The sequence below is a fragment of the Lacerta agilis genome, chromosome 10 (genome assembly GCF_009819535.1).
Source record: "Lacerta agilis isolate rLacAgi1 chromosome 10, rLacAgi1.pri, whole genome shotgun sequence".
Lineage (NCBI taxonomy): Eukaryota > Metazoa > Chordata > Lepidosauria > Squamata > Lacertidae > Lacerta > Lacerta agilis.
The window spans coordinates 27,000,914-27,027,716 of NC_046321.1; the positions used below are offsets into that span (position 1 = coordinate 27,000,914).

The window sequence follows — 26,803 nt, forward strand, 5'->3', positions numbered from 1 at the left end:
CCTGGTTCCCGGCAACCTCACTTCTCACAGGAAGGGAACAGCCAGAAGGCCCTCGGAGCTGGACCTCAGTGTCCAGGCTGAACAATGGGGATGGAGACACTCCTTCAGCTATACTGGGCCGAGGCCATTTAAGGCTTTAAAGGTCAGCACCAACACTTTGAATTGTGCTCGGAAATGTACTGGGAGCCAATGAAGGTCTTTCAGTACCAGAGCAAATGGAGCAATGGTCTAGCTCAGCGTAGAGCAGCTTGCTACGTTTCTAACCAAGAGCATTCAAATCACACATTAACAGGACGAACATGTTCAACACACATTGGCTGGCATTTGCAGCAGTAGACAATGCCACATGTGGAGTTGTTTGTTTATAAACATACACTGGGCATGTGCCAGGAAGAGGCAGTCCAACTGAAGCATCTCACTACATGTACACAGACACACATCTCTGCTTCACACTTTGTGGCAGCCTTGCCTTCCCAGATGTGGCACCACTGCTGCTTGTCAAGAATGGGATGGGGCAGGGAGAGGTGGCGGCAAAGGCAGCGGAAGCACCAGGTTGGCCACCACATGCCCATTCACCCATTACAGAACCCCTGCATGCGATTCCCAGGCACTGACCCGACCCTGACCTGCTTCACTTAAGCAAGCTGTCGGCCTCCTGTGCCAAGGAGGAGGCTTCCACAACTTCTTACCCAGGATCATTGAGCAACGCTGAACTGGCTGCTTCCCCGTCAGCTGGGTGAAATGCTCAGGGTAATAGAACTCCAGGGATTCTAGGAACGCTTCGTAGCCTCTTTTACCTCGGTTTCGCAAGATATCCATGAGGAGTCCTGCGGAGGAAGACAATAAATAATAATATTAGAACAAATGTGTGCCACACGATCAGCAGCGAGCCGAACCAAAGAACCAAGCAGCTTCAAGTATCCAAAGATACTACTCCAACCTTCTCCTGCTGTCCCAAAACCAGCAAGGCCATTCAGAAGCTGCTGGATCCAGAAGGCATGAGCCCAATTTCATTTCAGTCTCCGTCTCTCTGCATGAGTCTTAAGCCCCATTTGTAAAATGGGAACAACAAGAGCATAAATCATAGTGATTGTTGTGTGGGAGAGAGGGGGGGGGCTCTTTTCATATTAAAACGCAATGTGAAGCCATGATAAATAAAAGCAATAAGCCAGGACCATAGAGACATGTGTCTGGGATCCATTCCTGGATTAGGACTTTGGGCCAGGACTGCTTTATACAAAGCAAGCCCCCACCCCCCCAGCGCAAGTTCTTAACTTCTCTCACCTGTCCGGTTGCTCTTGCATGGAAACTGATGGGGACTCAGCACCATCTCTTCATCCTGCTCATCAATCACACGGCACTGGCGGAGGTATGGAGTCAGCTTGGCCGGGTTCAGAGAGCGGGTCAGCTTGTGCCGGACACTCTCGATCTTTTCCCACAGTGCATCTTCTTCCTCTTCTGCCTCCGAGAGGCTTTTGCTTACCATCTCCTTAGGCCCTAGGGGTGCACAGTCAGGGCCATTAAATTTGATCTCATTTCCCCTCTATGAGCTTTCAGCCAGTCTTCCGTACTCACAATCAGGATGGCTATTTCCCACCCTTTCAGAGCACGCTCCTGGGTGAAGCAGAGAATGCCAGCCTTAGAACAACATGGAAGTACTTATATACTTGAGTATAAGCCTAGTTTTTCAGCACATTTTTTGTGCTGAAAAAGCTGCCCTCGGCTTATACTCGAGTGAGGCGGGCAGTGGGGGTGGCGAGAAAGAAGCCCTTTCTCTCCACTCGTGCCGCCGCCACCCGCTCACCCCAGTCAACCATTCCTTAAGAAGCGTACTCTCCCCAGGCAGCTTGTTCCATTCCTGAACTGCTCACATAAATGCAAACTTTAGACCCCAGAAGGCAGAAAGCCTATCAGTTAAGGAAGTATTAAAACCCCACAGGTGCTCACTTTCCCTGGCTCCTGCTTAAACAGGACAGGATCCCTGCCTTCTCTGTATACCACAAGGGAACATTGCACTGTGGGTTAAACCACAGAGCCCTAGGGCTTGCCGATCAGAAGAATGGTGGTTCGAATCCCCACGACAGGGTGAGATCCACAGTGGCAAAGGAGGAAGAGGAAGGAGCAGCCCAAAGGGCTGCTTTCGGGCTGCTTGTTCCTCCTCCTCCTCCACAGCGGCAAAGGTGAACCGGCTTATACTCGAGTCAATAAGCTTTCCCAGGTTTTTTGTAGGAAAATTAGGTGCCTCAGCTTGTATTCGGGTCGGCTTATACTTGAGTATATACGGGTATGTGTCTGTTGTTCTCCTTTCATTTACAGGGAGCGCAGTGATGTGCTCTTATGTATGCGATACAGAAAGAGTATGGGCTACACTGCATGGATAATGAAGGAATTCACAAAGTTGGCATTGGACTTGACACCAGTTCTTGGGGTGCTTCCAGGCATCCAATTTATCAAGCACTCATTGTGACTTGCTTGGACAGAGGTTAGATGATGCTGTGTCAAAGCAAATATTATTCCACATTTTCCAGAGCATTCACTCATCACCTTCCTTACTGGAAAAAAGTCTGACCTTTTGGGGAAGCAGGTTTGTTGTGGGAGACCTCTCGGCCAACCACAACCACACAACCTGAATTTGCTGGTATGTGGACTGAATCTCACCTGAAAATAGTGACAGCCTGCAAGAACCCTTTGACTGCAAAACCAAACCCAAAGGAAGAAACAACACAACTGTTGCTGCTGCTGCTGCTGTAGTGACCAGATGCTCCTCCAGACAAAACAGTTTATTCAGCATTCATCCCAACTTGCTTGCTGTTTATTGAGCATGAGGTCTGATTTGTTTGTGGGGTAGTTATACCACAATGAGTATTCATCCTGACTTCCTTGGAATCATTTAACTCACACTTCTTAAGTGTTTTTTCTCATCAGTTTCCTAATTGCAAAACATCTGGGTTTTTTATTTGTTTTTAAGTAGATTTGTTGTGCCACTTTAATTACAAAAACCTAAATTTCCTCCTACACACTATTGATGGTCTGGAAGTCGCCCAGAAGCAACAGATATAATCTCCCTGCCAAAAGGCCTTTACAATGTCTCCTCTTTACCATCTTTCATGTCCCTTCTCAAAGCCCACAAAGAAGGCTGACTCCTTTTGTTTTTAACCCAACCTTCTCCAACCTGGTGCCATAGAGCTAAAAACTCCCACTGTGTTATGTGTCCAATACATCTGGAGGGATCAGGGTGAGGGAAGGGCTGGGTTAACCCTTTTGTTCTCATTCCCACCTGAGAACTAAATAGAAAGAACTGCATTTGCTCCTATTCATCTTTGTTACTCTTGCCTACGGTGGGCGTCTGCCCTAATTTCCAAAAGACAACCCTCTATCTGAAGGGCTATCAAGAGGACAAGTCCAGTGGGTAAACTGGGAATTCTAAGGGAGAGCAGGGTCTTGAAATTGCCCATCAACAACAGGGAGCATCTCACTATAGCGAGATGTATAGCTCAGTCGGTAGACTCTTAATCCCAGGGTCGTGGGTTTGAGCCCCATGTTGGGCAAAAGATCCCTGCATTGCAGGGGACTGGACTAGATAACCCCCGTGATCCCTTCCAACTCAACATGACTCCATGAAATTATAGTAAATGATTACTAAAGTTGTATCTATATAAATCAGGGGTGCCCAAACTTTTTTAAAGAGGGCCAGATTTGATGAAGTGAACATGCATGAGGGCCAATCAAAGTTGTTGAGCTTTTTCTGGGAATTTTACCCAATGATTAGACCCCTAAAACAGACTTTGGACATGCCTGATATAAATAGATTAGCATATCCTTGTTTATCCTCTTCATGTGCTGATGCATTTCATATTTTTTCCCTTTTTTGCCATGCATTAACGTTTAATTACATTTAATTACTAAAAGGACATCCTGCTCTTCCTCCTCTGCACCCTTACAGAAATTTAAATTTTTCAAAGCAGGTGTCTCAGTTTTAGTCTATAAAGCACCATGTGTATTGATAATGCTACATAACATATAAAAACATGCTGAGACCATAAGGAGAGCCCTGCTGGATCAGGGCCGATGGCCCACCTGGTCCAGCATCCTGCCCTCACAGAGGCCACACCCTGATGCTTATGTGATGTCAGACCTAATTGCATGAACACTCTCCTCCCCAGGTGTGACTCCAAGCAGCTGGCATTCACAAAAGTGGACCTTGTGCAGAAGAAGCAGGAGCCTCGCCTTCTCTGGCAGCTGCCCACCTTAAGGCAAACCAGAGTGGTGCACTGTTCCCATCAACCCAGCAGGAATGTGAGAGCATTTAAAGTCCCCCCACAAAAACACCTTCCCACAAAGCGGAAAATGTTGCCTCCACTCCTTCCCACCAAAGCTCAAAAATGGCAATCTTTACATGGGCAAAGTCAGCATCCCCTAGGGAACAAAACTGCCATCTCGCCATCAAACAGGAGCAAATCCCCAACCTCATTGCCTCCAAAGCAGCCCAGTATCAACATTGCTCATAATGGCAGGCCTGAACCTGACCTGCAGCTCCCTGGAGCTTCATTTCCCCTGCCTTTTCTAAGAAATTGAAGAGGCAGGCAGAAGATTAGAACAAACATGTAATGCAGAGCCCCAGATTTAAATGTTTGCTTTCCCACGGAAACCTCTTTCAGCAAACACCAGGGTTGTCTGCAGGAACAAGAAACCAAGCCTTTTAGTGTCATCAGTCCAATCCTGAGGAATGCTCTGCCCATAGAGATCCAGCAGGAGGCTTCTGTCTCAATCTTTAAATGCCTCCTGAAAACTTTTTGATGCCACCAGGCTTATGCAGACGATCAGGAAAGCACCATCTCATAACTGGAAATTGATGGTCTCCAGTTACAATTTTTAATGTGGCTCTTTATTGTATTGTAAGGGGAGGAGAGTGTTCATGCACGCTTCATATTGTTGTAAAGGTCTTTGATATTTTTATGCTATAGAGGTACAGTGGTACCTCGGTTTAAGAACAGCCCTGTTTACGAACGATTTGGTTTACAAACGCCACAAAACTGGAAGTAGCGTCCCGGTTTGCGAACTTTACCTCGGTCTAAGAACGGAATCCGAACGGTGGAAGGGCACTGGCAGCATGAAGCCTCATTAGGGAAAGCGTGCCTCAGTTTAAGAACGGATTCAGTTTGGAACGGATTAAGTTCATAAACCGAGGTACCACTGTGTATGAATATTTTTATAAATAAATAAAATGGACATATGGTAACCAGTAGGCTCCAAGTCATGAACAGGGCTGAATTCCTTAAGTAACTTAAAATGGAACTTTTACACAGCTTATTGTTTGACTCAGAAGTCCTAGCTGACCTGTCTGCAAACTTAATATTGGTTTTTATAGCACTTTTAATTGTCACAGTTTCTCCCAAGGATCAAGGGATTGAGCTACTGAGAATTTTGTTAAGAAATATCTTAGCTGCTGCCACCACTAGTACTCTGCAATTCCTTGGAATGTCTCCACCCCCAGAGTTCAGCTCGGACACTGAGATCCAGCTCCAAGGGCCTTCTGGCATTTCTCTTGTTGCAAGAAGTGGAGTTACAGGGAACCAGGCAGAGGGCCTTCTCGGTAGTGGCACCCGCCCTGTGGATCACTCTCCCATCAGAAATCAAAGAAATGAACAAACGACTTTCTTAAGACACCTGAAGGCGGGAATGTATTGGGAAGCTTTTAATGTTTGATATCTCACTGTGTTTTTTATATTATGTTGGAAGCCATCCAGAGTGGCTGGGGCAACCCACTCAGATGGGTGGAGTACAAGTAATTTATTTCTATTTTTATTATGGTTCCCAGGAAAGAGGAAATGATTGTGAAAGGAATTTATATTTCAGCAATGCGGCTAGGTCTGCAATCTTCTTACAATGAGGGCCAGTCCATGACATTTTGTTTCCTGAGGTGAAGCACAAGACGGCGTCCCCTCTCACATCCCATGATCAGAGCCAATTGGACAGGCATCTGAATCCTACTTCAATACTGATGATGGGACAGCTTCTTCTGTAGCACCAGAGGGCAGCAGGATAGCTTAGGGGTGGCAAGCAAAGCATGTGAAACATACAGCTCTGAAACATACAGGAGAAGCAGACAGGGTGGCTTCCACTGCTCGCTGGGGGCACATCCCTAGGTTTCGCTGACTAAGGCAGCAGGAAAGCCAGAGCTCAGATAGGATGGACTATACAGTATAGCTCTGTAGTACAGCATCTGCTTTGCATGCAGAAAGCCTCAGGTTCAATCTGTGGTGTCTCCAGTTTGTGTTGGGAGTGTTCACTGTCTGAAATTCCAGACAGCACCATGTAGTCAGTGTGTAAACAACACTGAGCCAGGTGGCTCAACTCAGTATAAAGGCAACTTCCTATGCTCCTCTCTCTGCCTAACAGTAGGGTTGGCCCTGCACACAATATTACTGAATATCTAGACAAAACAGGGATAATGGATTGGGGGGGGGGGTTAACAGCAACTGGTGGGGGGAATTCTAGGCCACATTCACACAAACACAAGACAGGAGCATTGAGTATTTCACCATGAAGAATTCAAGGTATTGTCAACATTGCAATCTTTTAAGCGCCAGATGAGGCACTGTGGAAAACAGGATGCTGGACCCAAAAGGTTCTTGGCCTGATTCACTACAATGTTCTGAGTAAGACAACTTTATAGGTTCATTCATTAAGGTCAGCATTCACTCCTTTGTTCTAACATCTCAATAAGCCCATTGGTGGTTGATAAAGATAGGATAAAGAGATGGAACTGAATGATCCTAGACACACATTCTGTGGTATTAATAGCTACACAATAGGCTGGCAGCTATTGAGCACCAAAGCTTCCCTTTGAAGCTAAAGAAAGCTGACAAATTACAGTTTGCCTGTGACAGTAGAAGGAAGGGGGGAATCCCATCCCTCCTTGAACTAAATGCGAATAAGTGTAGCTCTGTTTCTCCCCATTCTGGCTGATGTGATTAAACAGGGCAGGGCCATTCCAAGGATCCGGCATGAGTCATCAATCTCAGACACACAAATGACCTGCTGAGTCATCAGTGGCAGGTGTTGCCTCTTCCCCCCCAGGGGCAGGTATTTCCTACAGTGAGTGGCTTCTCTGCCATAAACCCCAAGTAACTTATGGGGTTATATATTTAAGAGAGGAAGGGATTTCTCTCTGAGCCGCACATGCACACTTCCATATAGAACAACTTCAATCTCAAAACAAGCCAATCAGCTTTGCAGCCCGTTGCACCTGCACTGACCCTACTGGCTTACCCGTCATGCTGAAGAATCACAGGTAGCACCAGCCCAGGATAGAAACTTCCAACTTTGGTGACTGCTTCTGTTTCCCCCCTTTTAGTTATGATCTGCATCCGTGGGCCAATGCCATCTCACTTTCTGGGAAGGGTGGATTATCCTAAATACAGCTGGCGACAGAACAACAAAAGCCTGTGTTATTTTCTACAGCAAGGTCCTTCCCTTCTGTTTCATTAACTAATTCTTAATGACATGAAGAATGCTTCTTTTCATCTCCACACATGCAGACTCCCCCCGCTCTCTTTTCCTCTTGCTCTGTCCTCAAGCATCTCTCTCCCTGGGACTCCTGTGTGTAGAAAGTACACACAGCAGAAATGCTGCCGTCCCACCACAAATCTCTGGGTCCATCGAAGGGAGGAAAAAACTTTTTTGAAAGCGGCACAGTGATTTTAACTTTTCACCACCTCCCTAAATAATGCCACTGCTCAAATATTCAGTATGGCCAGGTGCAGCTCAACGTGGGCTACTGGAAGGATCCGAGATGGCAAAAGCACTTTACAGGATTCAAGGGGTCTGTAGGACTTGCTGCACAATTTAGGGCTCTGCACACACATTCCCCTCTTATTTTGCATCCGGTGCACTCCCATGGCCGGTCTTGAAAAGCAGTGTATGCACACACATTAGCCACAATCCATATCTATCCTGTCTGTATCCTGTCATTTCTTATGACATATGGCATTTTGATGCCTTTCATCCCAAACTGGCTTCGATCCAAACTGAGAAAAATGAACAACCTAGCTGCATTTTAAGCTGGCAATGTGTGCGCATCCTAGATCCAACGCTGGGAGAATTTAAAATGAGCATACATCTGAGCATGTGCAAACATGCTCCTCCTTCACAAAAATCAATTACAGGTGGCTTCCCACGCATATGCTACTAGCACGGATATTGAGGAAGGTGGAGAAAGTTCATGCTCTCAGGGCAAGGCGAGTGCCGTTCCAAGCAATCTTGGGCCTCACTGCAGAAATTAAATACTACTCACATCAATGTAGATCTATAACTACGCGCACAATTACTTAAATAACACTATCTCTATGCTGGGGTGTTAGCAAAAATAAATACAAAAGCCATTTCTCTGTTCCCAGGGGTTTGCAATCTAGAAACAGGCAGAAGGGGGTGGGGCAACGGAGGGAAACAAGAGGCAGGGTTGAAAAAGAAGGAAGGAAACGCAAATATTTCCGATTTACATACTTACATGTAGGATACTTTGCAGTAGGACTTGGGAACATCAGCCACAAACACTCACAATAAGGCTCTCAGGAAATATTCCTGGGTATCACACACCAAGTGTACCTGCAGGCCCGGCCCCGCACAGCCCTTCACCGGCTTCCTCTGTGCACCATGAGGACTATCACCTTGAGCCTCTGAGCTGAGCGGCTCATTAATTCCACAAGGAATCGGGGCATCCCAAGGAGCAAACTCCCGAGCCGGAAGAAGTAGCCAGGGGAGTTGGTCCACTTTCCCCGCTCCGTTTGTCTTTTCGTGGCGTGCGCGCGCCCTTTTCCTCCCTCCTCGCCTTCTTCCGTCTTAGCCCCGCACCCGGTCCGCCTCTCGCCCATGCATACTCTCGCCTACTCATCCCTTGCACACACACGCACACCTGGCGGGAGCAGTCACCAGTCACCAGCCTGGTCCCGGGCCGGAAAGGGGGCCGGGCTATAGGCAGGCAAGGGCAGATTTGCACACTGGCGTTTGAATGGAGGAATTCGCCCTCTGAGCCAAAACAAGTCCCAGCAGCCCCTCCGCCGGCTCAGGAATGCGCGCCGTGTGGATGCCATTCCCCGGGGAGAGACAGGCACTCGCCCGGGGGGGCGGGGAGGACAGGAGGCGAAAGGGAGCGAGGAGGGACCCCAAAGCCAAGAGGGTCCGGAGGGATCGGTCCACAAGATCCTTTAGGCGGGAACACTGGGAGAGTACATGCGCTTCCTCCCTGCTCGGCCGTTGGCGCGATGGGGCATTTTAGCCATCACGTAACAATGCCTAAATGTTTCACATCTTGTATTATCCTGAACAACCCTGTAGGGGAGGTCCGTGTTGTTGTCATTCCTTTCTGTGGATTATTTTTTTTGGGGGGGGAGGGTGGTCTGCCTGAAAGCATCATGGAGCGACCTCTTGGCACCGGCAGCGTTCAAGCAAGGGGATTTGTCGCTCAACAGACCCATCGGATTATAGGAACAGGTTGCATTTGGTCGTGGTTTTTTGTTTTTTATCCTGCCCGTCAGCCCCAAAATGTTTTCAGAGCAGCCCACGGATCTGCCGTGAAGCTTACAGATTCTGATCAGATCAACAAACTTCGTTGATCTCTAAGGGGCTACTGGAAGGAATTTTTGTTTGTTTGTTTCGACTAAGGCAGACCAACACGGCTCCCTATCTGTAACTACTCTTAAAGACGCCACATGAAAGGAAAATGGGTTGGAAGGGAGAAGGAAATAAGCGAAGCCAAGTGCAAGGTCTTAGTTACAAGTTCTGTTAGTATTTTTTTATATATAATAAAGTGCCAAAACAGAAAGAAAGCCAAAACCAAGGAAAAATATAAAAATAGAGGTGAAAGAAAAGCAGGAAAAAACCCATTCATTCACATTAAAAAGGCAGTCATCAATATGTCCATCTTAATGTCCACGCAAAGTTGGCAGTTATAATCAACCCAGTATGTGCACGGCTGCTGTGAAAAAAAGGAAACAAAAAATCAAATGAATAAAACTGCCAATATCACAATACCCTTTTATGCCAATCTTTGATGCAAACACAGTTTGAATACTTTGTACACTTCCAGTCGTCACATCTCAAATAGAATATTGAAAAGTCACAGAAAAGGGCAACCTGGATGATCGAGGGGCTGGAGCAATTCAATTGCAAGGAAAGGTTACAGTGTTTGGGACTCTTTATCTCAGAAAAAAGGCAAGTAAAAGAGGACAGTAGAAGAGCTGTATAAAATTATGCATGGTTGGGGAAAAGTAGATCTCATAATAGTAACAGTCATCCAATTAAGCGGAATACGTATCGGGAGATTCAGGACAGACGAAAGGAACTACCGGTACTTGTTTGTGCAAAAGGTTGTTAGAACTATAGAATTCTCTACTACAAGATGCTTTGGATTGCTTTAAAAGGGAATTGGGCAGATAAGTAGAGAGCAAGAATGGCTACTATGATCATACATTATTTCTAGTACCGGTATCAGAGGCAGTATGCTCTTGAATATCAGTTGTAGGAGAAGACTACGATGCTCAATTCCTACTTCCCATTATCTAATGGCTCACTACTGGTAAAACGGCAGCAGTCTAGAAGATACCTTTGGACCAGGGCTGTCTTAAGCATATCTGGCGCCGTGTTGCAAAGATCCCTCCGGCGACGCCCCCCCAGGCAACTCCAAAACAAGGGAGGGGGCGGTGGAAAATATCCTCTGCCTCCCCGACCGCCCCAATCCCCAGTGTGGTGGCGGCGATCAAGCAGGAAAACGTGCTGGCGGACATGATCTTCAGTGTGGGGCGCCCGGGAAGACTGCACACTGCCTTTCACCAGGAAGCAGGAGGAGGACAACGACCCCGTCCCTAGCAGATGCAGAGGCTTGGGAAGGAAGCTGCATGCCCGCCAGCCATATAGTTGGCGGGGTGCAGCTGGCGGGTGTGCAGGGAAAAGGGAGGCTGCCAGCAAAGCCGTGCAGCTCCCCCACTTGCTTGGGCGCCCCTGAGAGGCCTGCGCCCTGGCGCAACAAAGCACTAAGACCAATGGGAAATACGACTCTGGCTTGATCATGCAAGACATTTATCAGGTCCTTATTGCTATGGATTTGTGGGTGCCCAGACTCCTCCAGGTTTCTGAGTGCCCTGCCTCCCCCTAGATTCCTGGGTGCTGGGGTTTAATCAGTGTGTTGAGAATTAAGGTGAGCTGTGTCCTTTTGCAGAAGGTTTTTGGAAGGAGCAAGAAGAAAGGTGGGGCAGAATGCCATGCGGACTGGCAGGGAGAGGCTGCACCCAGAGACTGGGGACCATAGCTGACTTCTGCTCTGGACACAAGCTTTGCTGAAGCTACAAGAGAAGCAACAAGAGACACTCTTGAAGTATAAAGTTCTGCATTCCCTCCATCAAGGCTCTGGTGTGTGTGAGGGTGCGGGTGTGGGTGTGTAAAGAAAACCATATATCTTAAAGACACTACAGTCTGCACTATGCCTCATTCCAAAGGAAACATGTACCCTGGTTAAGTGCCAAGACCCCTGGAATTTTGCACCGCTTGGCAAAGACTGACATGGCCTGTAGCATCTTTCCTCAGGAGATGTGGTGCAGAACTTTCTCTGGTTCTTCGTACCAGCCTCTTCCCTTTCTGCCTGCTGATTGCTGAAGAAGGCAAGCAATTGCTCCAGAACACCGTTTTGGATTGTTGGGTGCAGTTTTGTAGAGCCACCAACTTGAAACCCTGGAAAGAAAGAAATCATGGGCACGGGGAGAAAGAGATCTGCTTTTCTTCAAGTACTAGTGCCAAGTGAATGAACGTTACCTGAAAGGTTGCCTGCCCCTGTATAGATCACTTGTCTTAGATCAGGGGTGGCCAACTCCCAAGAGACTGTGATCTACTCACAGTTAAAAACTGGCAGTGATCTACTCCCTTTTGGGGGGTTCAGGTCAAAGTTATTGAGCTTTTTTAGGGAGGAGGGAAGCAAAGCAGGGCTAAAATAATGAGTTTTTTTAGGGGGGCCAAAGTTGTTGAGCTTCTTTGGGGGGAGCCAGTGATCTACCAGTGATCTACCAGAGACGTCCACTGATCTACCAGTAGATCACAATCTACCTGTTGGACGTGCCTGTCTTAGATCATTTGGGGAAATTCTACCACACCCTACTACCGAGCTTTCCCAACTTTTCACATTGGTGACACATTTTTTAGACATGCATCACTTCGCGACACAGTAATTCAGTTTTACTGTCGAGCCGGAGGTTGAACTAACTCCTTGCGGGAGAGGTGGACATTAACAAAAGATGCAAACTTCAGAAAGGAAGCAGAGTTACCAGCCTGGCATGAGGAAAGAGGTGGGTAGCAGGGTGGAGGAACGAATCTAAAATGGCTGCCACTGAACACTCACACAAATGCAGATAGCCAGGTCAAGATACTGTGCTGCCTAAGGCAAAATAAAACACAACTGGTGGTGCCCCTTGTGATAAAATAATTATGACAATAGTAAGAAACCAGAGGCATTTCTCTTGAGCATGACCAATGAAGAGATACCCAGTCAGGACAGAGTATTTTTTATGTATGCCACAACAGCGGCTAGAATTTTATTGGCAAGAACCTGGAAAGGTGAAGAGATTCCAACAGTGGAAGAATGGCAGATGAAGCTGATGGACTATATGGAACTCGCAGAACTGACCGCCAGAATCCGAGACCAGAGGGAGGAGAAGGTGTCGCAGGATTGGAAAAAATTTAAAGACTATTTAGTTAAATCTGTAAAATTGAACATTTGAGCAGAATTAAGCAGAAGATTGGCTTTAGCAGGGTTATGTTAGTTAAAACTGTTTAGAAGAAATTTTTTGTATGAATGATTTAACGGTTAAAAAGTAATTTAAGATTTATATGTTTAAGTTATGATCTATATTTGATTAAGTAAAGCTAAGTGCATCAAGAAATATGGATGGAATAAGACATAAAGCTACCTATAACATATATATGATTTGGAAGACAGTGGAGGGAACAGGGGAAGTCCCCTAAATAGAGAAGAATGCAATAAGTAAACTACAAAGATAAATGTTGGTTAAGGTTAGTATATGTTTTTTCTTTACGTTCATTTATATTGTCATTGTTTTTATTGTGTTTATGTATTGTGTTTTTATGGTGTTTATGTTTATGTTTATGTTATGTTTTTCTTTGTTTTAATGGAAAATAATAAAATCTTTATAAAAAAAAATAATTATGACAATAAACTAATGATATATTAATGATATATTTTTGACCTTTCATAATGCCCCCAAAGAAATCTACTGCCTGAAGCATGTGTAGCCTATTGAAATTTATTTTGGCTGCCGGGGGGGGGGGTGACTCAAGCAGGCAATCCAAAAGCGCTTGCTATTTGCTATTTGTTTTTATTTTATTTTAGGAATTGTGTTGAGGCAAGCATCCAAGATAACCTGAAAGGGATTTAAAAAGCAATAAAACCAATTTAAGATATGAAACTGGCAACAACACCCAGCAACATTAACTATTTAAAACATTTTAAACACACACACACATACACACACACACACACACACACAAGAATACATTCAAAGCCCAGCAGCCGTATAAAGTATTAAAAGCGCTTGAAAACAGGAAAGTATGAAACTGGCACCTAAAGGAAACAGGGAAGGTCTGATGCGGCTGCAGGAGGAAAGAAGTTGCAGAAAACTAGGAAGACAGAGATGGAGAAAATGAGGAAGAGTAGCAAAAATATGAAGCAAATCCCATGTTGAAGATTGGGGTTAAAGGTGAAGCCTGGGTGCAGAATAATCCTGCTTTAGATGTAGAGATTCTGGATTTTTTAAAGTAAAAAAATATTAATAATAGATGTAGATATTTTTGTCTGATCTGCAGTGGCGTTTGAGTGGAGGAGAGAAATTATTGCCTCTCCACATTAGGGTTGCTAACCAATCAAGGAGTGCTCCAAAAATAAAATAGGCAGCGGATTTTTTGTGGGGGGGGGAGAGAGGCCTAGACAGGAGACCTTCAATGTGGCCCCATTCCCTCAGTGAGCCTACTCTCCTTACTGCCATTGTTGCTGGTTACTCTTGTGCCTCACCATGGCTTGCAAGACAGAGCCAGCGAACAAGCTGGTAGGATTCCACCTGCCACCCAAAAAGACAACAGGTGCATTTTCTTGTAAGTAAAGAAGTGTTTATCATTGCAGACTAGTGATACAAACTTGGCGTGAGGGAAAGAGCAGAAAATAGCTAAGGCAAAGGGGTAGCCACAATAAGCCCAGTTCAGATTCAAGGCCAAGGGACAATAACAGGGTTTCTAGACTTCAAAGGAGCTGTGAAATTGTCCCAACAAGTTTGCCTGCCTCCCCACCAAGCTTTTAAGCGGAGTTGAAAAGCGCCCAGCTACTTGCGAGAATCCCTGTCCCGGTGGGAATTCCTGGCCTTATGGCAGGAATTATTAATATTTATCAGTCACCTTCCCCACATGTCTCAAGTTGATGTGCAAAACACAATAAACCAGCTAGAAAATAGTCAAGAGTAACACAGAAATTAATGGCAGTTATACTTAAAAACAATACAGAGTAGATACTGGAGATGGCAGGTTTGAAGGTAGATTTCACTAAATCTGAAGTATTCAACATACCTCCACTCATACAAACTCACCTATTTGCATAGGTGGGTAACTCACTTGGTTAGAGCGTGGGTTAGAGAACAAGCCCCTTAAGGGGCAACTGCATATAAAGGGGGGGGTACATGGCAGAGTCTTATTCATCAGGTACCATTTTTCTCTCTTTCCAGCCCCCTTCCTTCCTTCCCCCCCATCCCACTATTCCACTTTGTCCAGCATATTGGAAGGAACAGGTCACTTTTGCCAGAGATCTGAACTGATGACTGAGGGCTCCCCTTCCACATTCATTATTCCAACCTTCCCTGTTTTTCCCCTTCCAGAGTCCACCCCATTTGCAAGAAATCAGACTGAGGACCACATGAAATTAGGCCAAGGACCTCAGATTTCCCATCCCTGTCTGATGTGGCAGGGCACCCTTTTATTTGACCTAAACTCACAAGGACAAGCTTTATTTAACGTCACTATGTATTTAAAATCATTTGCCATATAATTATAGAATTGTAGAGCAATGCAGGAATCTGAGCTAAAGAATCACTGCAGTTGATGCTAATAATAGCAATACCTGGGCTTTAAAAATTGCATTTTTCCTGAGTTTTCCAGTTTCATTATCTTATCATTATAATCCTAGCAAAGGCTCTGTAAGATAGGGGGATATAGCAAACACATAAGAAGCAAGGTTGATTAGCCAGTCATCTTAATGACATACCCTCCAAGTGTCCCAATTTTCAATCCCGGAATTACAAAAGCCACCCTGGCTTCTGATTTTATCCTGGAATGTCCCTATTTTCCCCGCCAGTTCCACTGCTGCCGAGCTCAGGGAGGAGGATGAGCAGGTCCTTGTCCCAAGCAATGGTTGCAGGAGCATCTCATTGCCTCTCCATGGCTGCCACTGCCGGCCTCCTCCCTTGGGCAGCTCGTAGTGGCATCTGGAGAGCGGGCAAGGAGGAGGAGAGAGGCTGCGGCCGCAGAGGCCCAGCCCTGTGTGACACGAGGGCTCTGAGGGGCAGGCAAACATGCTTTGTGCATCCGCATCTAGCCTTGCCCCTTTCTAAAATTTGTTTATTGGTGTATGTTTTTCTTTTTGTAAATCATCCAAATAAAAAAAAATCAAATAAAAACAGGATAAAGGGGTTTTCTCAGGATGGTGGAGGGTGGGTGCGCTGTGTCCTGTAGGTATATTGGTGGGGGCACCTGCACTTCTTCTGATAGGGAATGTTCTGCATCGGGGAGGGGGACCAAAATTGGGGGTTGAGGAGGGTCAGTTGTGGGGGAGTGAGAAATGACCCTATTTTCATCTGAGGAATGTTGGAGGGTGTGTAATTATTCTCTGTAATTTTTAATGGTGTTTTACGTTTTAACTGTGCACACCACCACCCTGATATTTTATTATATGGTGGTATTGAAACACTTTTATAAATAAAGAAGCATGGGAGACAGAGGCTAGGAAACAGTGGCTTAAGGCCACTCCTAAGGAGTTCACTGCTAAAGTCTGATTTGAACTGGGGACCACCTAGCACAAGGGTCAGCAATTTTTTTCAGCTGGGGGCTGGTCCACTGTCCCTCAGACCTTGTGGGGGGGCCGGATTATATTTGGGGGGGGGAATAATTAACGAATTCCTAAGCCCCACAGATAACCCAGAGATGCATTTTAAATAAAAGGACACATTATACTCATGTAAAAACACGCTGATTCCCGGACTGTCTGCGGGCCGGATTTAGAAGGCGATTGGGCCGGATCCTGCCCCCTGGGCCTTAGTTTGCCTACCCATGGCCTAGCAGCTCATAGCTCCTCCAGCTCAGGACTCAGAAAATCATTATTCCTCAGCCCCCTCTCACCCTGAAAAACAATGATGTTCCAGCAATTATGGATGCCTATGCAGATGTAACCTCTGTTGGGCTTGGTGGGACTTACCCCCAGGCAAGCAGGGTGTAGGACTGCAGCCTTAGTTGCATTGTTAAAACAGTCAGCGATCCAGGGAAGGATCCAGGGAAGTCATTATACTGCATTAAAAGGGGGAGACACAGACAGCTCATTCTGCTGTGTATGCTTGGAATAAACAATAATTTACAGTAAAGGTTTTCGTGGGCTAACACATATATATTTACCAGTGACTTGGCTATTGATCACTGTGATAAAAGATAAAATACATATTATAACAGGAGCAGAGAACAAGTAAAAATAAACAGCAAAGATAACTGGGTAAAATAATCCCATAAATAGTGTGACTCGCCATAAAAGTCTTCATAAAACACTTAATGGAATAATAAAACATTTACAGCAAAACCATCCATATATTACACTAGATTTATGACTTAATTTCTTCCACCCACCATCCACCATATTTGTTCAGACTCCACCAAACCTGAATTTTACCAACCAGCATTAGAGAAGATAATAGCATCCATCTGTGGGGGTTATTTTGCATCTCCAGATAATACTGTCCATTCATTGACATTAGTTTGTGTTGTGCAGTGCAATCCCAAAGTGTGTTTATTCCTATCTTGTTCAATGATACTCCAGAAACAGGTGAGGAATTGCTGCATTACAGTACAATCCACTACTCATATCTACTCAGAGGTAAATTCAATCTGTTTAATTCAAGGGGACTTACTCGTATCTCTCATTTTGGGATGATTATCTCCTAATAGCCAGCTGTAACCCTTTGAAGATTCCTTACATTTAAGATAGACTCTCCCATTTAGTGTATTCCATCTTTCCTCTGAGGATCTCCTGGAAATATAAATGATTTCACTTATTTCCCCTGTAAATTAGGTTAGACTGAGAGATGGTGACTAACCCAATATCACCCAATAGGTTTTGCGGGTTAGCAATAGGGATTTGACCATGAGTCTCCATTGTCTAAGTCCAAACTGGTTAAATGACCAGAATTTATATGGTGTTCATGTGTATCCAAAGTGCTTCACATATGTTATCTGACTAATTCATAAAACACTTCTATAAGTATTATTTCCTTATTGTTGATCAGAGCTCAGAACATAGTGACTTGCCTAACAAAGCAACTCAGTCATTGCAATTCTGAAATCTGAACTACAAGCATGGTGGTTTAATCACTTAGATTACTATCCTAACCCCCATTTGCCTGGGAATATGCCCCACTGAATTCAATAGGACTTACTTTTGAATAGACTTGATTAGGATTGTGCTGCAAGCCACTATGCTACAGTGGCTTTCTTTCTCTGGTGTATGCTTCCTCCCACTCTTAATTGTATACCCGTCCACTGTTTATTTGTTTTACAGATAAATGTGTAAGAACAGACAAGCACTCCATCCCCTACAAATACCCTTAGTTTGCTACAATTTCCAAAGGGGTCGCCTAGATCAGGCTATGCAATAAGTTTTCTTTCTTTCTTTTTTATATATAATTTTTATTAAATTTTCTGTTTTACAATTTTAAACACTCATTTTTACATCCTTAAGATATCAATGACTTCCCTTCTTCTCTTTTCATGGTTCATTTTGCATATCATAAATCCCTGCAGATTTTACAAAAACGATACCATTCAGTATTCCATTATTACATCCATCAAAACTTATTTACACTGTTGAATTTATCTTAATGATGCCAGCATTTTCAGCTGTACACAGTTATTTCACATATATTCAATAAATGTTTTCCAATCTTCTCTAAATGTGTGTTCTTCTGGTTCTCTTATTCTATATGTTAAGTCTGCAAGCTGCGCATTTTCTGTCAATTTAATTAGCCATTCTTCTTTGGTTGAGAACTCGCTCATTTTCCATTTTGGGGCTAACAAACATGGGTCTCAGTAGTATTATACATAAATAACCTTTTTGGACACCTGGGAATTTCAGTCTGAATTATCCCCAACAGAAAAGACTCTGTGTGTTTGGGGTGGGGGAGAGAGAATATGTTTGAACATTTTTTCAATTCATTATGTATCATTTCCCAATACTCTTTTACCCTTGAAGAAGTTTGCTTTCTAACCACACAGTTGTTCAACTCACATCAGCACCAGGCACCATGATGGATGGCTAGGGATGATGGGAGTTGTAGTATAGTAACATTTGTAGAACCATATAACAGGCACGTAAGCACTACCATATGAAAGAAACCTACTATGCACACTGACACATTTCTTCGACCTTTCACCCGAAACATACCACCAAACCCAAGCCCTACAGCCACAAATGTTCGAACTTGTCAGATGGAAATTACCAACATAAACATTTACATCAGGCATTCCTCAGGCAACAATATCCACCCAACTGCATGATAATGTAATTATTACCATCTCATCTGTACTTTTCTGCATTTCATTTCCTCCTTATCTCTTATCTCATGTGTATGAGAATTCATGTATCTGATGAAATGGACTGTCGTCTACCAAAAGGTTATGCTCTCACAAACTGAATGAATGAAACTTTTATTGTTAAAAGCCACCGCAATATAACCAGAACAAACTGGGTAGGCTTTAAGGCATTGGTAGGCAAACTAAGGCCTGGAGGCTGGATCCGGCCCAATCGCCTTCTAAATTCGGCCAGCGGATGGTCCGGGAATCAGCGTGTTTTTACATGAGTAGAATGTGTGCTTTTATTTAAAATGCATCTCTGGGTTATTTGTGGGGCATAGGAATTCGTTCATCCCCCCCCCCCAAAAAAAATATAGTCTGGCCCCCCACAAGATCTGAGGGACAGTGGACCAGCTCCCTGCTGAAAAAGTTTGCTGACCCCTGCTTTAAGGTGCTACAAGACTCTTTGTTACCATAACTCTGTTGCAAGTACAAATAAAGGGGATGCAGTAAGAGACTTTGTAACATGTCCAGAAGATACTGTGAAGTTTCCACGATTGCTGGAGAATATTAAGAGAAAAAAATTGGAAGGATGCCTATGATGGTAAAGAAAAATACTGTGGGGAGGGATGAGAATGAGCAAGATAATGCGCTAGATGAGGTACATTGTGATAGTTAAGAAACAAGCACTGCTGCAAGCCTGCTATCTCCTAACTTTTGCACTAACAATACTGGAAGTAGAGCACTGATCAAAACTGACTGCAAAAATTAAGTGCGGGCTTCCCAAGCCATTCACATATTTCCAGGTACAAATTGCATTGAGAAACCAGCTAATTTAGACATACCCTCCGGTTTAGTATCAAAAAGCACAAAGAGGAACTTTGAGCGTTTCCTCTGCTCCTCTCCCCCACCCCACCCCACCCTCTTCCCTCTGTTTCTTTGTTGTCCCTAATTGCCTTCACTAATGTTTCTATAATTAAATGGAAGAGAAAAGGCTGTAGCTGATATCTCAGAGTTGTTCCCTTTGGTAATAATAACACATATCGGGGTCAGTCTTGCCAACATTTCTCCATGCCCACAGGTTTTTGCAAATTAATGTTAAGCTTTTAAAAAAAGAAAAAAAGAAAAAGAAAAGCTGTACATTTTGAGCTTCTGAAACAAGGCGGGATGTTCCATTTCAGAGGGTGGGCAACTTGTTCATCACTAGGGCCACAGGTGATTTCCATATTTGAAATGATCATCATATTAGCAGGATTTACATAAATGGGCTCAGTCATGGAGCTACAACTGGTGGACCTGGGGACTTATTCCACAAAGCAATTTATGCAACTTACAGTGCAATACCAGAAGAGGCAGTTCTTCAAAAGTCTAGTGGATGCCTATTAGTTAATTAGGAGCTCAATTTACACTTGCAGAGATTCAGCAAAGAATGGGTTCCCGTTCCTCCTTGCAAAATGTGCACGGCTTCCAGGAAAGGAAGCACATTTTAAGGAGAAAGACACAGCATATCGGAAAAGCGGAGAAGCCTCCTTGTATCAACTGGCAGCCATTGAATATGGGGAGGGCAGAGGTTTGTGGCAACACCGGATCATAATACAGTGTATACAGGACTGGGACAAACTTTAGATGAGTGATCAGTTTCCCTCCTTTCCCAAACAAACCAGATCCTTCTGGAGGAAATCGACACCACAAGCACATCAACGTCCAGTGATAATTGTTACAGGCTCAGCTAATAAACATATATTTCTGTACACATGCAAGCCAATCACATGCATATTCCCAGAAGTAAATCCATCCAGATCAATACAGCCTCTTTAATTATTCAAATAATTTCAGCTAGCAACCTGAGCTAAAAATCTGACTTTTTGGTTCAAATCCATATCTGGAATTTTAAGCGCAGGACCAAGAGCTGGCCAAAGAGTCGGTGCCCCTAGCCGCTCCTGTATTACTTCAGCGTGTAGTCTTGTACTACAGACTTTGCAGAGACACACCTCCATCCCCTACTGCTTGAAAAGTGCAGCCTTTTATCTGCGGGGTGTGTGTGTGTGTAGGAAATGGAGAGCCTTTGCGAACAAGCACAATTCAGCATTTGCATTTCCTCTGCTCCATTAAGCTCCAGTTAACACAGCCGGGTGTTAACTCTGCTGCTGACTCATCTTTGGGAAGGGAAAATTTGGTGGATTGGCACTGGCAGAGTTTCATAGAGGTGGGGGCAGCATGTTCAAGGCATCTCCTGTCTTCACCCTGCCAGTCACCGCACATCTATTGTGCACTCTCTCTTTCTCCCTCTCAGATGCAGCTGTAAAGAGAGAGAGAGAGAGAGAGAGAGAGAGAGAGAGAGAGAGAGAGTCAGCGTTAAATTCCAGTCTCGCTCCTTTGCCTCCAGTCAGAAGAATCAATTCGCCAGTTTCAAATGAATGATCAGAAGCCAGTACAAGCTGTACTGTCTTCAGTGAACTGAGACCAAATGGAGCTTTGGCAATTGTTGCTGCTAGTTATTCCACAGCAGCCAACCAGAATGACTCTCTCCCCCGCCCCCCATTTATTCCCTCTGCTTTTTTAAAATTTTTAACAAGATTTGCACAAGGATCATGGGGGCAAGTGGCAAAGAAACGTTCAAAACTTAAAGCAAAGAAGGAATGATAGCTTCCCCTGAAAAGGGGTGATATTGCACAGGGCTGAGGAACCTTTTTTTACCCCACTATGTGCCAGATTCTTAAGGTCAGATTTGACCGGTCAGGAGGGTTGCCCACAGGGAATTTACTCACACAGTCAAACTGTGCAGGATTTAAACTCCCCATCATCATGGAGCAGGGGTGGGGTGGGGGTTGATAATCCTCACCCACCCCATCAACTGACACCACTGGCCCATCACCGTCGACTGAGAGTTTTGCATGACTTTTATTTTTTAAGGTCTTGAAGGCCAAACAGCCCAAGATCAACACATGGGTCAGATGTTGCTCACTCCTAGTATAGCATTATCCTACCAAAATGGAAATACAGTATGCGCACAGACCTGATTGTTACAATTTTCACTAGGAATCTATGCTACTTTCACCATTCTTGACCTATATCTATTTGATAAAAAGGACCTGGGATCAGATCTGAGACCAGAAAACATACACAAAAGAATAGTCCATGCATTGGATATTTGTCTCCGGTCAAGGTCAAGATAACAATTTGGGAAGCTGTCACTGACAGCTTCTGGTTTTTCCAAAGTAAACTTAACCACACACTCCTCATCTGATTCCTTGCTTTCCCTAAGCTCTCTTCAGGCACTACATTGGTCAGTTCATGCTGGGCATGCGCATGAAGATGCCACCATAAGAAAGAGTGCACATGACATGTGGGAGAACCCAAGTATACCAGGGACGGATCATACATTCCTTTGTATATGTGCACAATGCGCGGTAAAGTCTTGTGCATGTGTACATCTCATGGCAACTTCATAGCTGTAAACATAAAAAGGTAAAGGGACCCCTGACCATCAGGTCCAGTCGTGTCCGACTCTGGGGTTGTGGCGCTCATCTCGCTCTATAGGCCGAGGGAGCCGGCGTTTGTCCGCAGACAGCTTCTGGGTCACCTTCTGATCAGCAAGCCCTAAACTCTGTGGTTTAACCCACAGCGCCACCTGGGTCCCTAGCTGTAAACATAGTTGTGATCAAACTCACAGAGGCAGCAATAGAGAGTAGCACAATTTGTCTACCCAGCATAGGTTGTTGTTAGAATTCTTCAGTTTTAGTTTCATGATAGATACAGTACAGCAGTGGCAAGAAGCCCTGTGGCCCTCAATATATCATTGGACTCTCTGCTCCCTACAATATAGGTTCATGGGCAGGGGTGGGTGGCCCTGAATTGCTACCTCATGGCCCCGCCTGCCGCATTCCTCTTCCTCCGCTACTGCATCCCGGTTCTTGCCAAATTTGGCAGGAGGCAGGCCACTCCTCCAAGTGCTGCCTCACGTTTGGCTTCTCCGCTTGGGGATGGAAAAGATGAATGCCAAATGCTATGCGCCAGAACGCCTCCCTCTCAGCGGCAGAAGCAGCGGGGTGGGAGGGCGGAGCGCCCCCTCTTGCACTTACACTGCCCGAGGCGAATGCTTCCTCCTGCAATATGGGGCAGGCCACCTCCGGCTGAAGGTTTTACCAATCAGTTTTTGCACCCTCTAAACTTGTCGGAATTGTAACTTTGCATTTGTCCTCCTGTAATATCCGCAGCTCTGTGTGAGATTAAGGGTCAGCAGGGCGAGGGATTATGCAAATCCATCAAGAGCGCTGGGTCGGGGTGGGCTTTGTGTACAAATTAATTCAGCGATCTGAAGCGAGCTTACTCAAATGTCACAAATAAGCCCCCCGCAAGATAACAGCTGCGAGGCGTCACACTTAAATCAGCTTTCTGCATTCCCTGTGTCTGTAACTGAAATGCAAAGCGCATATTGACTAGAACAGATGGGGAACCTTTATGGCAAGTGTACCATGAAGTCAAGGCCAATGCATTATATAATGCCACTCTGTTGAACAACACAAAACTTTCCCTGCCCTCCTCCCATTTACTGAAGCGGCAAGCACCCAAAAGTCTAGGTCATGGGTGAGGACCCTTTGATTCATCGGGTATCAATGGACTACAGTTCCCACCTCTCTGACCATTGGCCATTTCCCTCCGAAGACTCTTTGGGTTTTTATCCAGCATTTAAAACTTGCACATTCCAGATTAAACATCTCTTGCGCGCGCGGGGGGGGGGGACACATCTGAATGTCCAAACATGAGCAAATGAGGAATTATCCTACTTATGTACCAGATAGTCAAGTACCCAGGTAATTTCCCCACCGGGCTGTCCCTAAGAGAGTAGGAGACTGATACCCATTTAAGGTATTCCAAGCAGATCTCCTGACTCACAGAATTAGCATCTTATTTGTTTGTTCCTCTCTCCAAACCTCAGACAGGCTTGTTCTGGGGGCTAATCTCAATTGTTGGCATCCATCTCTCTCAAGAGACAATGGGGGTGTTTTGAAGTCAAACTGCTGTGATTCTAGATTCAGGTAGGTAGCCGTGTTGGTCTGACACAGTCAAAATAAATTTTAAAAAAATATCCAGTAGCACCTTAGAGACCAACTAAGTTTGTTCTGGGTATAATTTTTTAATTTATTCAAACTGCTGTGTTAGCAGCACCGAAGTGACCTCCTCAGGGTGCAAGCCTGGGAAGTGTGTCTGGGGTTCCTGGGTTGCCCAGATAACAAGACCCTCCTCTCGGCCTCACTGATGTGGTCCAAAGGAAAGCAGAGCAATGTGTTTGGCACCAGCTTGGCTGCAGGAGTTGCTAGAAGGAGGCATACAAGGCGCCATCCACAGTGGCGGAGAAAGGCTCCGCGCTACCCGGGGCGGGGCATTGTGACGTCACAGTGCGATGTCACGAAGGAGTACGCCTGCGTGAAATGTCGCGCAGGCACACACCATCGGCAGGCCACCGCCGCTTCCACAGCCCCTTTTGAGCCACAGAGCGAAAAGGCGGCTCGTGGGGCTGCCGAGCGCTATCGGTGGCTTCCCGCCGATCGCACACGGCAGCCCCACGAGCCGCCTTTTCACTCTGCGGCTCAAAAGGGGGCTGCGAAAGTGGCGGTCCAACGATGGAGTACTCCTGTGTGAAATGTCGCGCAGGAGCACTCCGTTGCCAGGCCGTGCACTGCTGCTCCTGGGGTGATGGAGGGAGCGGCGTCACGTGGGAGTGGAGGGAGGGGCTGCCGCTTGTCACCCCCACCCGCCGCCATTCGCTCCGTTGCCCCAGGAGCAGCAGAACTGCACACGCCATGCGCTGCTGCTCCCGGAGCGACGGAGTGAGCGGCGGCACGTGGGGGTGATAAGCGATGGCCCCTCCCGCCACTCTCCACGCGCCGCCTCTCACTCTGTTGCCCCGGGAGCAGCAGCGCTGCACAGACAGGGTGCCAGGTGGCGGGGCTCCCCTTGGGGAGAGGCTGCCGCTTGTCACCCCCCGTCCCCTGGCTCCTGCGGCGTACCACCCCCACCGCCCCCCCTAGCGACGCCCCTGGCCATCCAACCGTCTTAGAGACTTCACTCCAGATTTGTGTGGGGTTTTCTTCTCCCAAAGATATCCCGCAAGGCAGCAGAGGACTAATCTCAATAGGGTTTTTCTTTAAAATATTCTGCCTCCGAAAAGTTCAAAGTGATGGGGATTACTTTCTCCCTGCCCACCTGGGGTTGGTTGACTCCAGTCAGCCCCAAAGCTACAACCTTTATTGGTTTGTTTTCAAGATCTCTATGCCTCTTTTCAGCTTCTGCTAACCGAGGCAGTGCATACAAAGCAGTCACATAAAACGCTGTAAAATGCTGCATTAAAACAAACATCAACACTTAAAAAAATGAAAGCATATGATAAGGTTAATTTCCCTATTCCTTACTTCACTACACGTGTTAATTAGCTTAGCAATGCTAGGACGGTTTTAACAATTTCCAGACGAGTGGCCAGCATGTTAGTCTACTGCAGGAAAGAGTCTTGTTAACACCTTAAAGACAAACAACTTTATTATGGCACAAGGACTTTCATGAACGAGAGTCCACTTCATCCGGTACATCAGGATTGGGGAACCTTTAGCCCTCCAGATGCTGCATAACTACAACTAGCAAGCATGGCCAATGATTGGGGATGATGGGAGTGTCAGGAGACGTCCTACTCACAAGTAGAACCCTGGCAGAGACACATGCCCGACTGGCATGTTCCCTCCCTCCTGGGCGATCGTTTGGGAGCTTCAAAAGCGTTCCTCAGCCCGAACATCACAGCGACTGATGCCAGAAGACATCAGCACACTTAGGGATCCGCAGAGGTTTGCACAGTTGCGTAACAGAACTCAGCAACTCAGCATTTTGGCTAATCTACTTTATTTACATATAAACACACATGGAGCACTGCAACATGGCTCCCTCTCTCTCTAGCATCAGACAGCAAAGAGAAAGAACAAAGGACAATAGTCCCACTTAAGGGAACACAGTAAGACAAAACATCCTGTCTTGTCACTTCCCATTGCTGTGGAATCAAAACACATACCCAGTCATGTGATAGACAACAAACCCATGACTGCACACGAGGAATGAATCTCCAAGAGGGAGTTGTAGTGCAGCAACAACTAAAGGATAGCTAAAGGTTCCCTTCTGCTCAGATACACACTGCAGAGACACACCAAACGTCTAAAGCATATTCAACACACATTTAAAACACATGACTTCTCCCAAAGAGAGCTACACTTCTCTGCACTCTTAACAAACTGCAGTTCCAAGTGTTTTCCTGAGTTGCTGATATACACATGGCTGGGTGGGAAGGGGCAAACAGAGAGGTCAATTAAATTCACAAAGTACTTGATAAAATACACTATCCTGATTTAAGCCAGAAGTGATGGAAGCAATTCTCTTGATAATTTCTAAATTGGTAGCGTCTAAGCAGCAATCTCTAATTTCTATACATTTTAGGCTTTAGTTGAATTGCTGTAGACTGCACATTTTGCATTTCATTGCCATTGGGTCCTCGTGTTATGCTGGGTAGTGTGGCTTGCAGCTGTTCACATGTTCGCACTGGTGAGCCGACAGCAGGGGCAGCCAACGCAGTGACCTCCAGGTGTTGGACTACAACCTCCATCATCTCTACCTATTGGCTGGTTGGGAGTTTCAGTTCAGCATCTGGAGGGCACCATATTAGCTACTCTTGGCCTACAGCAGGCATGGCCAAACTTGGCCCTCCAGATGTTTTGGGACTACAACTCCCATCATCCCTAGCTAACAGGACCAGTGGTCAGGGACGATGGGAGTTGTAGTCCCAAAACATCTGGCAGGCCAAGTTTGACCATGCCTGGAGGGAAGGCCTAATTATGTTGGCAAGGGAGATTTCTTGCATATAGTGCTAACCCTGTTTGATTTGATTTTGATTTAT

At 45.6% G+C, this 26,803-nt stretch overlaps 1 protein-coding gene across 1 annotated transcript in view; it reads right to left on the reverse strand.

The window, feature by feature from the left end:
* Positions 1-9,125, reverse strand: part of CARD10 (caspase recruitment domain family member 10) — a 47,107-nt gene extending 37,982 nt beyond the window's left edge. The window contains exons 1-4 of the mRNA XM_033162178.1: positions 8,510-9,125; positions 7,273-7,424; positions 1,285-1,497; positions 690-827 (exon numbers count right to left, since the gene is read on the reverse strand). Coding sequence (XP_033018069.1) covers positions 690-827; positions 1,285-1,497; positions 7,273-7,279 — 358 coding nt within the window. The 5' untranslated portion in view covers positions 7,280-7,424; positions 8,510-9,125. The remainder of the gene's footprint in view (positions 1-689; positions 828-1,284; positions 1,498-7,272; positions 7,425-8,509) is intronic.
* Positions 9,126-26,803: the final 17,678 nt, after the last annotated feature.